This window comes from Hipposideros armiger, unplaced genomic scaffold (assembly GCF_001890085.2).
Source record: "Hipposideros armiger isolate ML-2016 unplaced genomic scaffold, ASM189008v1 scaffold_999, whole genome shotgun sequence".
NCBI lineage: Eukaryota > Metazoa > Chordata > Mammalia > Chiroptera > Hipposideridae > Hipposideros > Hipposideros armiger.
The window spans coordinates 67,253-83,010 of NW_017732349.1; the positions used below are offsets into that span (position 1 = coordinate 67,253).

At 38.6% G+C, this 15,758-nt stretch overlaps 1 protein-coding gene across 10 annotated transcripts in view; it reads left to right on the forward strand.

The window, feature by feature from the left end:
• Positions 1-241: 241 nt before the first annotated feature.
• HNRNPR (heterogeneous nuclear ribonucleoprotein R) overlaps positions 242-15,758 on the forward strand; it is a 38,098-nt gene continuing 22,581 nt past the window's right edge. For 4 of the 10 annotated variants that reach the window (XM_019631424.1, XM_019631426.1, XM_019631427.1 and 1 more), the window contains exons 1-6: positions 285-375; positions 3,576-3,741; positions 6,016-6,134; positions 6,787-6,894; positions 9,606-9,692; positions 10,386-10,499. In XM_019631424.1, coding sequence (XP_019486969.1) covers positions 3,585-3,741; positions 6,016-6,134; positions 6,787-6,894; positions 9,606-9,692; positions 10,386-10,499 — 585 coding nt within the window. In that variant the 5' untranslated portion in view covers positions 285-375; positions 3,576-3,584. Of the gene's footprint in view, positions 376-3,572; positions 3,742-6,015; positions 6,135-6,786; positions 6,895-9,605; positions 9,693-10,385; positions 10,500-15,758 lie in introns of all 10 variants that reach the window. The other 6 variants (XM_019631429.1, XM_019631430.1, XM_019631425.1 and 3 more) reach the window with 5 other exon arrangements.

Genomic DNA, 15,758 nt, shown 5'->3' on the forward strand with positions numbered 1-15,758 from the left:
TCGCCTCTAACTGGGGCTTCACCACAGACCCCTTTGTGTTCCTGCCCCCGCCCCGGAGGCGCCCCAGCCAGTGGCGCTGAGTTCTCTCATTGGCTCAACCGACGGCTTCATCGATTGGCTCCCGAGTAGTCCGGCGTGGTACGCCTCTTCTTGCTTCCATTGGTTGCCTGAGCTGCCTCTCAGGTCGTCGCGCGAGGTGATTGCCCGGCCACTCGGAGTCCCTGGAAGCAGTTCCGGGAAACCCCGCGTGCTGCCGGGATCGCGTCTCTGTCCATGAGGGGGGGCAGGGGGTGGCGCGCGCGCCATTTCTAGTCGTTTTCAAAGCGCCTCGCGCTGATTTTCACGGGCCCAGCCGTCGGCCCCTGCTCTGCCCTGGTGAGTCTAGCGCCGGCCCGTGGGGGGAGGGGCCGGGAGCCCCGACCGACCCTACTGGGCCCGGCCCGGGCTCGGCGCCTGGTCCCCAGTTTCGTTTTCCCTCCGAGGCCCCGGGTGGGGGTGGGGATGGGCTGGGGGCGGCTTCGGCCTCGTCTGGCCGCATAACTGAGGGCCTAGCCCCGCTGAAGTGCCTCCTCGCCCTCGTTCATCTCCCCCCCCTCCCCTACAATCCCCGGCCCGCGGGGCCCGGCCGCCAGACGCCCTTTGCGCGGCCTGCAGCGGTCGGCAGTGCTTTTCCCGCCTCCGCCAGCCGCTCCACGCGGCGTGGCCGGCGGCCTGAGGCCCCCGCTACCCTATCGCTTCTCCTTGCGGGAGCCACCTAGCTCCCATCTCAGCCGGCCTAGCCACGGGTGGGATGTGTTGATTGTCGGGATGGGCATGAGGGGGTGGGGTGGGCAGAGGGCGGGATGCAAACCACGGGTTACGTGAGCGGAGAAAACTTTTGTGGGAAACAGAAGCCGAAAGGCCGACGTGTGTAGGAAGCCCTCCCCTCCCCCATTCTGCATGCTGCGAGCTGAGATTTGAAGGAAAAAATGACTACTAGAGGCCGTGAAACTTAGGCTTCAAGCAGCGCCTGAGATACATAATTCTAAGAATGTCCTAGGCGCACTAAATTGGAAAGGCAGTTATTTTTCTTACACGGTAGTAACCGTATTGCCAATATTTAAAACTTAAAGCCACGGGGTTCTTGGAAGGTCCAGTCTTTTCACACTGCCTGTTTGAGATTTTTGCTGTCCTCAAAGGCTGGATTTATGTCTCATGAGTCAGTCGTAGGATAAGGGCTTGACACTCCTAAACCATGAGATAACCGTTAGTTTTCATTTCGTTGGTTCTTTAACAGCTCGTCTCTTAATTTGCACAGAGATGTTCAGCAAGTCAGGGAGGGGCGAGTGCTGACTTCCCTAATCTCCCAGCAGCCCTTTTAAATCTTAATGAAATTTCGACTTTTTGCAAAAGTGCTTAGATCAAATGACTCCAGTCACATTAGTATATTTGCTGCATCAGAAATATGGTTTGGCTGTGTGGCATTGTATTGAATTGAAACAAGAGTTTTAAATGGTCTCATTTGACCTAAAAGTCTTTTAAATGAGCACATTATATTTGACTTGAAGAGAGAAGTTTTTCCTTGATCTGAAAGGTTTTATCTTCTGGAATCTAATTATTTTACATTTTTTTTGGTTAAAAGTTTACAAGCCTTTTTTTTTTTAATTTCAACCAATTTGAGAATCAGCCAGCAAAGAGCCTTTGCAATGAAATAGTAGTCATAAATATTTCTATCTTGTGCTTAATATACAGCTTGTCTCTTTGCTTTACACATACTTTAAAAAGCACACCACTTTACCAGATGTTCATTCAACTTTTCTGTTAAAAAATTGCTTTCTTTCTGTGACTAATAGTATTTCCAGGTGCAATACAGTGAGGATCTTGTGATACTGAGAACTTTTGAGTTCTGATGATCTTATGGTCGTATTTGGGGATTGGGGAGCATGGGAAAACAGAACTATATGTTCACAAAGAGACTGGACTTTAGGATGCATCTTTATAGAAATAGGTTGTATTAATCAGTAAACATATTCATCTTTCACTATAAGTAGTTTCTTGATCAAAGTTTGCCAGTTTTGAATGTTTTTGTTTTGTCAGTTCATCAGAATTTGAGGCTTGCCTTGAGAAACATTTATCCACCCAGAGTTTAACCACAGAGTCTGCGTCTGTATAGACATTAGTGGGCTATCAAGTCTTAATGATTTGTAATCATAAGAACTCATGGTATTGTTTATCTCATTTTCAGAGTAACTGCATATTCCTCTCTTGCTATTCTCTATTACCTCCTTCCTCTCGGTCTTCCTTTTTCGTTAACTTCAACTAAATATTAGTGGACTTTGAAATGAAAAGAAATTGTTTTAAGCCAGAAAGCTGCACCTAGTACATTTGCACAGTGTTTGATAAGCAGCCTGGAAGTATGGTTATCTTACGAGTTTTAGTGTTTTTTAGGAAATTTGTATTTTCTCTGTAGGTGACTAATTACCTTGAGTTTCATCAAGAAAAATAGGCTTTTCCTTGAGATCCACCTTCATGTCCTTTATTTCAGTATTCGTTGCAATGTCTTTATTCTGCTGCTTATTATCTTCATCTCATAATTTCACCACAGATAAATGCACTTTAATTCTCTGTCTTTTGAGGCAGTATAGAGACTTGCCTTGTTTGTTTTTATTATTTAATCACTCTCTTCAGGGAGTTGGTTCATTTCAGCATTACAGACAGATTGAACATACAAAATGATGTGGGTAGGTTAATCTGAGACATCTGACCTAAGTTTATCCTAATTAAGTAGGGTTGGTTGAAACAATTTGGAAGAAGTTAGTCTGTCCATTCTTCATTATGTTTTTGCAGCTTTATTTTACTGATATGAAAAAATTCAGTATGTACTCATGATTTTTTTTTTAATGAAGCAACTTCAAATATAGCTCACTTTATTTTGTGTGGACTTACAACAATCGTTTAGCTTTTAAACTTGGTCATTTTTTCTTTTAAATCTGTGAATGGGAATAGCAAATTAATTTTAGAACAAAAAATAATGTCAAGTTGTGTTTTTGTTTTGTTTTAAGTGAGGCGGAGAAAACCCAAACCACCAGTGTGTTGAACTAGAGACAACAGGGCATTTATTTCATACCTATCTTGGATTTGAAGCAGAGCTAGGAAAATTTGAATATCCTTAAACCTTGACTAAGTGGTCTGTGGGTGTTCATTATGTTTTTAAACCAAATTTTTTAAAACTGTATAAGAATTGAGAGCTGAGGGGCTTTTTAGGATTTCGTGGTGATTTGTTGATATGCTTGTCAGGACACAACAGCTGCTTTTGTTAATCAGCGATTCTATCTTAAGTAAATTCAAGCCTTTATTTAACCTAGTGTACATGAAGTTCCTTAAAGATCTAATGCTTCCATGTACATTATTTCCTATGGTTTTACAGGATTGTTATTCCAAATTTAGGTCAGTTACATCACAAAAGGCATAAAATATTATTTTGATAGAGGTTATTAGCAGCATGTATACAAATTAGTTTAGATAAATCATGCATTGTCCTACAAACTAGTTATTTCTGGCTTAATGTAATATAGCTCCTGAATTTTTTCCAGCAGCATAATAAAATGGCTAATCAGGTGAATGGTAATGCGGTACAGTTAAAAGAAGAGGAAGAACCAATGGATACTTCCAGTGTAACTCACACAGAACACTACAAGACACTGATAGAGGCAGGCCTCCCACAGAAGGTGGCAGAAAGACTTGATGAAATATTTCAGACAGGTATAATATGCATTTCTTGTTTCTGACTGGTTATGAAAGTGAGGACAAACCACTTTGAATTTTATAGATTTTTTAAGGTTAATTAATACTTATTGTTTCTGATCTATGTAGAGCTGAATGTTTGTTACTTTCCCTTCATTGAGGGCATATTGGGTTTGACTTTGATATTCTTATCGCATTATTTTGAAGCCTTCTTAGTGTTGAATATGCAGTCTTAGTTGTTTCAGAACAGTACATCAATTTGTCTTAGATTTACCACCAATTAAAATGTATGTTTCAGCATACCAAATTTTACTTTTTTTTTCTTAATCTAAGTCAGTCATCATTTTGCTTTTACTTTTCTACTTTTAGCTTCTTAAAGGGATTGTTAAATCAGCTTAGTTCTGATTAGGTGGCATAATAAGAGGACTAGTTAGACTGTATTGTCGGAAATGACAATAAATGTCAGACTCCTTGAGAGTTTGTGGCCTATCTAGTTTGTAATAGACAGAAATCCACATCTCTCAGTAATTTGGAAGTGTTTGGTTTGTAACAGCTGCTTTTATTTTTTAATCTAGAAGTCCCATGGTTAAGTGCTTAAGCAAATTTGAACATCTTAACATGGTTGGTTGTAGGTGGTTTGAAGTTTTAAAGAGGGAGAGAAATATTTACCTTTAGGGAGTATTGTTCATCAATAAATGTGTCCTCCCGCTCTGGGGCCATGGATGGAAACTTTCTTCCTCAGTGTTTTGTGTGCCTATCCAGATTCTGGGAGAGAGAATTGAATTGTCTCACAAATGTGTATTAAGTACCATAGTTCCAAATATCTGGGGATTTTTTGTTTGGTTTTTTATTTTTTTGTTCTTTAAAAAATTTTTAAGTCAGAAAGGCTCAGGATAATTTCAGACATTAAAATGACTTCTAAAAATGATTCCTGAGTGATGGTCGCATTTGAAAATCAGTCCTCAGGAATTTTCTGTGACATTCTGCCATAGAGAATTGGCAGTGATCTGCTTAGAGATGCTCTCTTGTAGAGTGTTTGTTATTGATAAAATGCTGATGGCTTGAGTGTAGGGTTGGTTTAACAGAATGGATTGATGGGTGTCCTGAGTTGTGGCTTTGGGTGGTGGTATGGAATATGCAAGCAAGGAAACGCCAATTATTTAGACATGCTCATTTTGAGCTTTTAAACCAAATCATCGCAATGTTTTTTAAAAGTAACTGCAAATGGCATTACATTTATTTAAATACATTTATTGTATGGAATAAAGTTCTTTTTGGCTTTAACCAAAAGGGAGTCACTTCTGATGTTAGTTCATGTGGACTTGGGGGTTTTAATCTACCAAATATTTCCATTTTACATTGGATCAATTCTGAAATCTATTTCTTATACATATATATAGAGAAATATAACACTTAATAGATTTAAGAAATTATATTTTAAACTTAGTAGATGTTCTGTGTGCAGTTAAATATAATACATATATAGAATGCAGTGTATGTTTTCTGTATAGTTTACTTGTAAGTCCGTAGTAAAATCCTTAATGCCATTTTTAAAAAGTTGTTACTGTTGAGTGTTGTGAATGCCACGGCATCTTTTAAAATCTCAGCTTGACACTTCAGAAGAACAAAAAAAATGCATTAAAATACAACTTTCAGAATTGATTGATCAAGCTGCACTTGCATTTGTAGAAAAGTTTAAAATTATGCCTTTCCACATTCTGACTGCAGCAAAGTAGATGCTTGGATAAACAAATGTGTTTCATTTTATCTTTGGTGCTAAGGAGGGAAAGCCTTTGGCACTTTTTGGAGAGCAGAAAGAATTATTTAGTAGAAGTGGTTCTCATATTTTTCCCCACCTCTTGTGTGGTTAGCAACAACTACAACAGTGCATATAATTTGAAAGTTGATCCTTGGGATATACAGTGTGTTCTTAGCACTCTAACATAAACCAGAATTTGTTATATTAATGCTTAATCTGTAGTACATTGTATACATAAGATTTAACTTCTAAGATTTAAACCTGGGGAGTGGGCAGTGGGGTTAAGATTTTTGTGTTTTTTGTGGGGTATGGGGATTGAAATTCATGTTTATAGGTATTGACATTTAATTTTTTATTTTTATATTTGTACTCTTGGCCTTTCTATGTAGTATTTGTATAGCTGCATATATGCCTATAGTGAAATGAAAATATTTTGTTAGTGATAGTACTGAGTATGACTACTCTTGAATAAACACAGTTTAGATGATCTCTTTTGTTGTAATAATGTTACCTCTTTTCAATTTAATTTTTAGGATTGGTAGCTTATGTCGATCTTGATGAAAGAGCAATTGATGCTCTCAGGGAATTTAATGAAGAAGGAGCTCTCTCTGTACTACAACAGTTCAAGGAAAGTGACTTATCACATGTTCAGGTAAGGCCATTACTCAGAAATATCTTTGAGCAATTAATGACCTGAAGTTATTACTATTCCTTTTTTTCCTGTGGTGAAGTGGTATGTTTTGTTTGTGACTACCTCGGCTTCTTTGAAAAATTTAAAGAAAAAAACAAAAGATCTGCTTATGATAAAGAGTTTTCAGAAACACAAGTGTAAAGTGAAAGTCTTCCCCCCACTCCTTTGTTTGCAGTAAGTTACTTAAGAAACTTTAAATCAAAGCCAAGGTTTGCTAATTTTTACTAGTTTTTTTAACATGTTTAAATTACTAAGATTTGAAACATTTTTGGATTATCTGATCCTGTTTTATTATCTTGGGGGGAAATAATGTAGGTAGGAGAATAGTTTTGGAACCTGTGGCAAAGAATAGTCCAGGTGCATTTAAATATCAACAAATGGAAGCCTGTCTTGCCAGTGCAGAAGGTAAGCTCCCTGAAGCCTTGGCTGTCTTGCTGCTTTCTGCTCCAGTCTCTCTAGCACATAGTAACCACTCAGCAGATATTTGTTGAGTGAATAAATGAGTAAACATTTTGTTAAAATTCTGGTCTTCTGAAATTTAAATTTAATTATGTATTTGACCCTTCAGTGATTCCTGGTAATTCTTTTTCATTGAATTACTTGCTTATTCTAGAACAAAAGTGCATTTTTATGTGGAGTTATGAAGACCTACAGGCAAAGGGAGAAACAGGGGAGCAAGGTGCAAGAATCTACAAAGGGACCTGATGAAGCAAAGATCAAGGTAAAATTTGACTTGGTAATGAAATTAAATTTAATGATGAGATCGAGTGCTTGTTTCCTTGAAACAGTTTTTATAGTTCAAGTTTTTAATATTACTGTTTAGAAATGAAATAATTTAGGGAAAAGAACATGAATTTGGGGGGCAAACAGTTAATTGTATGTTTGGTAGAAAACTCTTAATTTAGAATCTCCCTTCTTGCTTGTTCTTTGGGCTATGAATGATATATATTTATTGATGCTTCCTATAATAGTTTTTTTGTATCGATCCAGTCATGCCTTGGTTCAGTTTCTTTCCAAGCACTTTGTTTCTTTTCTCTTGGTAAGGAGGCTTTATAACTGCTTTCCTCCTTTTCAGTTTTTATTACTTCAGTTTCTTTATTTGTAAACTGGGAATAGTAATAGTGCCTACTCATAGAGTGGTTGTGAGGATTAAAGGAAGTAAAGTATGTAAAGCACTTAGAATAATACCTGGAATGGAGCAAGAACTGTATAACTATGAGCCATTATTATTACTATTATTTAGGTAAACTGCTATGAAAGGTAAACGTAGGGCTTTTAGTGAAAGACCAGCGAACCCGATTCCTTAAATGGACATTGATGTTTTGCTGTAGTAATAGACTTTGCAATTTGAAATATTTAATGTTTGTACAGTTTTATGTAGATAGGAAATATAACTTGTAGTTTCGGTCATATAACTAGCCTATATAGAACTCCTTTGTACCTTTTCCCCCTCATTTGTAAAATGGCATAACTCCGTTATATTTTGAAATAATTAAGTATGTGAAAATTCTATTTGACGTAATGATTGTGTTTTTAAAAAAACGGATTACTATTCATTGAATAGGCCTATATTATTTCCCTGAGTCTATTTGCTCTTGGTAAGGAGTGTGTTACATGTGTAATATGTGTATATTACATGTTATACAAGTACCACCATGTGTAAATGTATAATATACGTGAGGTCTGAAAAGTAAGTTTGCGAACTCATCCTAGAAAAAATGCTACATACCTCATTGCTGAATATCACTATGGTTACCTTTGAAGTACTCCTCTTGGGAAGCTATGCACCGAGGCCAGTGCCTAGTCCACCCTTTAAAGCAATTTTGGATCTCTTGTTCTGCAGTGGCCATCAGAGCTGTTGTTGCATTACCCTTGATGTCCTGAATGTCATCAAAATGTCTTCCTTTAAATATTTCCTTTATCTTCGGGTAGAGACAGAAGTCATTGGGGGCTAGATCAGATGAGTAGGGAGGGTGTTCCAATACAGTTATATGTTGTTGACTGACTAAAAACTCCCTCACAGACAGTGCCGTGTGAACTGGTGTGTTGTCGTGATGCAAGAGCCATGAATTGTTGGTGAAAAGTTCAAGTCATCTAACTGGTTTTTTTTTTTAGATTTTATTGGGGAAGGGGAACAGACAAGTTGCTGTCCTTTTGTTTTTCAGTCTAGTTGTGGAAGACATTGCTTCACTGGCCCATGTTGGTATTATCATTGTGCTCTTCCCCGTGAGGCAGTTGCTCGCCGGCCATTGGACAGCTGCTCACGGCAGCTCACGCCGGCTGCCAGCGGCTCACGCCAGCTGCTGGTCGCTCACGCTGGCTGCCAGCCACTCACTGGTAGCTCACGGCAGCCCACTGCAACAGTAGCTGCAGCCTACGCTGTTGCTGGCGACTCACGGCAGCCCAGCTCCAGATCGAGCTGTTGTTCACCATCTTGGCTGTAGAGGGCACAGCGTCACTGGTCCTCATGTGGGAACCGAACCCAGGCCCTGCTGCTCAGAGCTGGTGTCCCAAGCCAACGCTTAACCAGCACGCCACTCGGCCAGCCCCATCTAACTTTTTCATGTAGCCTTGTCAGCACTTCCAAATAGTAAACTTGGTTAACTATTTGTCCAGTTGGTACAAACTCATAATGAATAATCCCTCTGATATCAAAAATGCTAACAACATCATTGCAACAAGTTCGTGAACTTAACTTCCTGACCTCATGTTATATATGTTTTATACATTACATTTATTTCTATGTTTAAAAGTAGAGCAGCACGGGCCGGCCGAGTAGCGCGATGGTTAAGAACTGGCTTGGGACGCCAGAGGGCCCCGGTTCGGATCCCACATATGAGGGCCAGTGACACTGCCCTCTACAGCTAAGATGCTGAACAACAGCTCAACCTGGAGCTGTGCTGCTGTGAGTCGCCGGCGAAGGCGTAGGCTGCAGCCCGTGGCAGTGGGTTGCCATGGGCTACCGTATGTAGCCAGCAGCCAGCATGAGCGGCCAGCAGCCGCAGTGAGCGGCCGTCCAGAAGCCGGCGACTGATCTGCCTCACCCGGGAAGAGCGCAATGATGGTGCCAGCTTGGGCCAGTGAAGCAACGTCCTCCACAACTAGACTGAAGAACAAAACAACAGCAACTTGTCTGTTCCCCTTCCCCAATTCCCCACCACTGTTCCCATCCCCCCAATTCCCCAATAAAAATCTTAAAAAAAAAAAAAAAAGTAGAGCAGCTCTGTTTGAATCAAAGGTAAAAGAATGGAGGGTCAAAGGTAACTGGAATTCCAGGGTTTCTCCAAAATATTTTTGAAACCCTCGAAACTTGATGGTGTCTAAATATCTTGCTGCTCTGACATTGTATAATTTTTAAAACCTGAAGTGTAAAATACTCCCCTTTGTAGGTAGATTGCATTTCTTTTTTTCCATTGTGTCTTTCTTCTGTAGGCCTTTCATATAAACGAAACAAACTTGAGGGCAAAGACATTATTTTCTACAATTCCTCCTAAGACCGAATATAATGTTGTGAGGAAGGTAGGAAATGAGAAACATGAGGTTTTGTTTTATGAAGCCTGAGTATATTCATTTGGTAACTGTGAAATATTTTGAGTCTATGAGTCTCAGTGAGTCTATGAGCTATATGAGAAATGGTCTGGTTCTTACAGAACTTTATGGTATAGCAGGAGTATAAAACAAAAGTATCAAACAAAAAAGAGATTAAATTCAGTACAATAGAAAGAGTAGGAAGATATGAGAAATAGTAAATGAGAGGCTGCATGAGAGGTAGGACTTCTGATTTTTTAAGGATAGAGAACACTATTTGGAAAGAATCACTGGTGGATGTGTGGTATGTAAAGGGGACAAGTAAGAAAAGAGGTCTAGTTGAAGTAGAGGGGGTGCAAAATGAGGCGTACTGTGGTATGTAAGTATGAATAGGTAGCCTGAGGTCAGCTTATGTCACAGTTTTAATCCTTGCGCCCTTTTTTTGTTCTCATAACAGAAGGTATGTCCTTAGAGCCTATAACTCTTTCTATTAAATGGAAAGGAGAAGTAAAATAAAGTGGGAGCAACATGTGTGAGAGGAACCAGTGAGAATTTTAACATTTTTTGACCTAATTATAAAATACATAGCCTAAGGGGTTGGGGTGCCTTTTGGAAAATATTAATACAGTGATTTGTGTGTGATATTTATTATTCAAGTATAAATAGATGTATAATTGTCTTTAGGCCCTGCTTGAGAGGACTGGTTATACTCTGGATGTAACCACAGGACAGAGGAAGTATGGTGGTCCTCCACCAGATAGCGTGTACTCGGGCATGCAACCTGGAATTGGGACAGAAGTAAGTGTTCTTCAGCTTTTTGCCAAAATCTTTTCAGTTTGTAGATTATTCTGTCTGTTGTGCGATTAGGAAAAATACTTGATTCTTTTCAGAGTTTAGCAATTTTTTTTGGATATCCATCTGTATTTTGCTGTCATCATAAGCAAGGATAATCATGTGATGGGTAGATACCCAAACACTTTGTAAAGGAATGTAGAATTCTTGAAATTGGTTGCTAAAACTATGCAACTAGCAACACACCATATTAGGTGCTTGGGGTGAAGCTTTAAGGAGAAACTATTGCTTTATTCTTTTTTGGTTTTGTTTTAGATCTAATTTTGAACAGTGCTTTTCCTCCCTCCCTGACTCTCCCTTCTATCACATAGAAGGTCCTCAGTATTTACTGAGATTTATTGATGGGAGTGGATTGCACAAAGAAAGGATGTAGAATAAGATAAAACATTGAGCACATTGGTTTATACTTGAAAGAAGTAAATTCATCCTCCATCTGTGCCTTCATAAAGGTTTCTTCATATGCCTTTATGCTAGCCTATTCTAATCCTTTAAATGGAGAAAACTGTGTGCCACCATGTAAACTGTTACTGCAGGGACCTTTTCTGATTTGGTTTTTCTGCTGTCTATATTTAGTGCCTAGCATAATGCCAGAAATATAGTAGGTACACAGTATTTGACAAATGATTGGTTATAATTTTTTCTTTGAATGCTAAAATGGTGGCTTTGTAACTTAAATTTTAAACTAGATTAAATGATAATTTTATACGATTTTCTTTAAAATAGGGTGATGGGGGTAGCTTCCTTAGGTGATGATGTCAGTTAAATATTTATGTGGTATTATGTGTCGCCTACTTATGTTAGAATTCTAAGAAATCTTAAAAGTTAACTCAAACTCCTTTTATGTAACTTTAAAGGAAATAGTAATGCCTTACTAAAACTGTTATCAATAATACCTTCATAAAAGTTAAAATTTAACTTTTCAGGTAGTCAAAAAGCAAAGATTATTATTTCTAGTTTGGGAATAGATAAACAGAGACATCATCATTTAATGTACTTTTTAGATTTATATCAGAACTAATTCTAATTGTGTTCTCTGTATATAGGATGGAATTTACATCCATTAGTCTTTGTTTCCTGAACGTCTTTCAAACATTACAGTTGCTATTCTATTTCTTTACAATTAGCATTATTAAAAGGGGCTCTAAGCTTTTTATTTTCATGATACCTGAATCAGCTGCATAGGATTTTTTTGAGTCTCTTAAACTACTCTAAATTTTTTTTTTTAAAATGTTTAATTTTAACAATAACATTGGATTTGTTTTTTTGTTTTTTTTTATTTTATTTTTTATTGGGGAATTGGGGGGAAGGGAACAGTGCTGGGGAATTGGGGGAAGGGGAACAGACAAGTTGCTGTCATTTTGTTCTTCAGTCTAGTTGTGGAGGACGTTGCTTCACTGGCCCAAGTTGGCACCATCATTGCGCTCTTCCCGGGTGAGGCAGATCAGTCGCAGGCTTCTGGACGGCCGCTCACTGCGGCTGCTGGCCGCTCAAGCTGGCTGCTGGCTACACACGGTAGCCCATGGCAATCCACTGCCACAGGGACTGCAGCCCACGCCGTCGCCGGCGACTCATGGCAACCCAGCTCCAGGTTGAGCTGTTGTTCAGCATCTTAGCTGTGGAGGGCAGTGTCACTGGCCCTCATATGTGGGATCCGAACTGGGGCCCTCTGGCATCCCAAGCGAGTTCTTAACCATCGCGCCACTCGGCCGGCCCTACTCTAAATTTCTTAATGTTATATAACTGTTGATAGAGTTGGAATTGGGACGCTAAGTCATCTATGTTCTTTGTAGGAGCAAATGTCATTATACAAGTGAATAATATTTGGCCTTTTTTTTTTTTTTTCCACTTTTGTCCTCTCATTAAACCCCCCTCTGCTATCCTTTATCTTTAATGTTCTGCTTATGTAATGAACCCTTTCAAATCTACATTTATATTTTATTTTTAGTCAATATAGAAATATAGTTCAACTTTCTTACTTGGACTCCTACAGCATATGTATTTTTGTCTAATGGTTTTAAAATTTGTTCTTAGTATCAGGATTTTTTTTTCTTAAATCTTCATATAAAATGATTAAAATGGAATTGCTCCTTTGCATTTTTTCTTGTTCTTGAGGCAGCCTAAAACAGCTCCAAGAGGGGAATACAGTTTGAAGAAGTTATCTATAGTATACTGTTAGTATGTGATATCCATGTCAGTATTTACCAGTTATTACATTTATCTTAAGTCTTATTTCTTCAACTAGTTATAAAATCCTTAGGAATAAAAGTTAAACCTATAGAATACTGTTATGTTCTTCACAATGCTCAATACAGCCTGGTGTAAAATTAGTTGGTTGTATCTATTTCATAATTATAGAAATGAACTTTTTTAGCCCATTAGATTGGTTTCATTAATGAGCTCATTAATAGAGATTTGTTTTATCTTTATATAGATAGGGAAGGAGTTTGCTAGCACTTTAAGGTTTCACTGGAAGCATTTGAACAATTTAATAGATTCTTTTGGGTATCCAATTAGAAACAGATAGTTGGTATGCTAATTGTAAAATATGTACACATTGTCTCATATTGCACTGCCTCTAGAAGAAACATGCATTTTCCTACGTATTAGATCTCAATAATACAGTAATGTCATAGCAAAAGCCCTATATAAGATGACCAGCCTAAGCAACTCCTGTCAAGCAATTTGTTACAGCAAAGTCTCAGTGTAAAGTTTTGGATTCCTCCCATAAATTTAGATTTCATGAGATTTGACCTATACTTGTTGAAAATTAAAGTTTTGAAAAATAAGCATTTAATATGTTGGGTTGGTGGTGGTATATTTAATTAATTGGTTTTAATTGGTGTCATTTTTTTTTTTAATTGGGGAACTGTGTTTTTCCAGGACCCATCAGCTCCAAGTCAAGTAGTTCTTTCAGTTTAGTTGTGGAGGGCGCAGCTCAATGGGCTATGTGGGGATCGAACCAGCACCCTTGGTATTATGAGTACTGCGCTCTAACCAACTGAGCTAACTGGCTGCCCAATTGGTGTCGTTTTTGATGCTGTGAGGTTTAGGTTTTTGTTCTTATGTGTTTCATTACAGTCATTTAAAATTTTTTAGCTCTTGATTGAGGAAGTTGAAATTAGATATTAGGGTCAGTGTCAGACTGACAATATTAAAATTAAGTTATGAGAAGACTGAGGTTTTATCTTTGGATAAAATCTGTAAATTAATCCTATAAATGAGCACTCATTAACAGGTGGTGTTGCTAAGCATTGTCCTGAGATGAGAAATGTACAAGAATGATAGGTATTAATTTTGGAATGTGTTTTTTAGTGTGCCTTGGCTCTCAGACCCAGCCTGGTTATAGTATCTTTATATTCTTTGGCTGGTATTGTAAAACTGTTTTTGGAAGCAAGTTCTGTTTTAATTTGTTTCTACTGACATGAATGTAATATCCATGGAGATTATGGTTATAGAAGAAGCTCTATTTGTTTAAAGTGCATGGCACTGATGTTCTGTTTAGGAATTCAAAGGAAATGGTAGATTGAGATCTAATTCTTTGGTTTATAAGCTAATAGAAGTGTTACAGAACCAATAACAGACCCATTTTAGCAGAGACTTAAAAGTATATGACTTTAGGGCCGGCCGAGTGGCGCGATGGTTAAGAACTCGCTTGGGATGCCAGAAGGCCCCGGTTCGGATCCCACATATGAGGGCCAGTGACACTGCCCTCCACAGCTAAGATGCTGAACAACAGCTCAACCTGGAGCTGGGTTGCCATGAGTCGCCGGCAACGGCGTAGGCTGCAGCCCCTGTGGCAGTGGGTTGCCATGGGCTACCGTGTGTAGCCAGCAGCCAGCTTGAGCGGCCAGCAGCCGCAGTGAGCGGCGTCCAGAAGCCGGCAACTGATCTGCCTCGTCCAGGAAGAGCACAATGATGGTGCCAGCTTGGGCCAGTGAAGCAACATCCTCCACCACTAGATTGAAGAACAAAAATGACAGCAACTTGTCTGTTCCCCTTCCCCCAATTCCCCAGCACTGTTCCCATCCCCCGAATTCCCCAATAAAAATCTTAAAAAAAAAAAAAAGTATATGACTTTATAAGGAAAAGCTGCTGTGTTGGCAAAAGCAACTAGGAACGGAATAATGAAAGAACCCCAATAGATAGATACTCAAAAGACTTTGTTGAGCTGCCTGGTTACTTCTGTTCCTTCCTCCTGGAGCCTCAAAGGGCTTCCTCTATTACTGTTTAAGTATTTGATGGATAGATAATAGACAGCCAAAACTTCCTGCAAACCTGGATGCCAAGTGAGTCAAGGAAGAACTGTTGTTACAGTATTTACTAGAGTCTGTTGGTTCCTGGAGGTGGGGTGGAGAATTACCTGACTGAGAGCTTACTCTGAACAGCTCATATGCAGCGAGAATGGCCCAGGGACCAAGAAATGAATAAAAAGAAAATATTTCTATTTCATTTTAGTTAATTAAAAATTGAGCTCAAAAAACTTTAAGAAGAACGATGCTTAGTTTTTGAATACTGTTTAGATTTAGCCTTTTTAAATTCTTTTGACATCTTAAGTTAAACTGATCTTGAAATGAGGCCACTTCTGATTTCTTAGATATATCAGTGTTTTTTGGCCTGTTTCATCGTGGACCCTGGTGATTATAATATTGGGTACTTCGTTGACCACAGATTTGTAGATGTGTCTTGTAAGATAAAACGGTGTTTTCTTCCAAAAATCTGTAAGCTGGGCTTCTAACATTCAGATGATAGCGTATAAGGAGCTCACGCCTATGAATCCTTTCTATAAAGTGTTTAATCAATCATTAAAATACTTTTGCTGAAAATACAGGTTTTTTACTTTAGGTATGCTTAATGACAGAAACCTGTCTAGTTCTAAAAATACAGGCACAAGTTAATATATTAGTGGTATAATAATCTGACAGCCTCCTCACTTAGCTGTGTGCCAGGTATATTTCCATAGTCTGTGTGCTCTTTCTTTGCTTTTACATATATTTGTAATGGGTAAGGAGAAAATATGGATGGTAAACAATGTAATTATGAAGCACCATTGCATTATGTTAATAGAAATGATATAAAGCAGAATTTCTCACAATTTTTTTTTTAAAGATTTTTTTTTTTAATTGGGGAATTGGGGGGATGGGAACAGTGCTGGGGAATTGGGGGAAGGGGAACAGACAAGTTGCTGTCATTTTGTTCTTCAGTCTA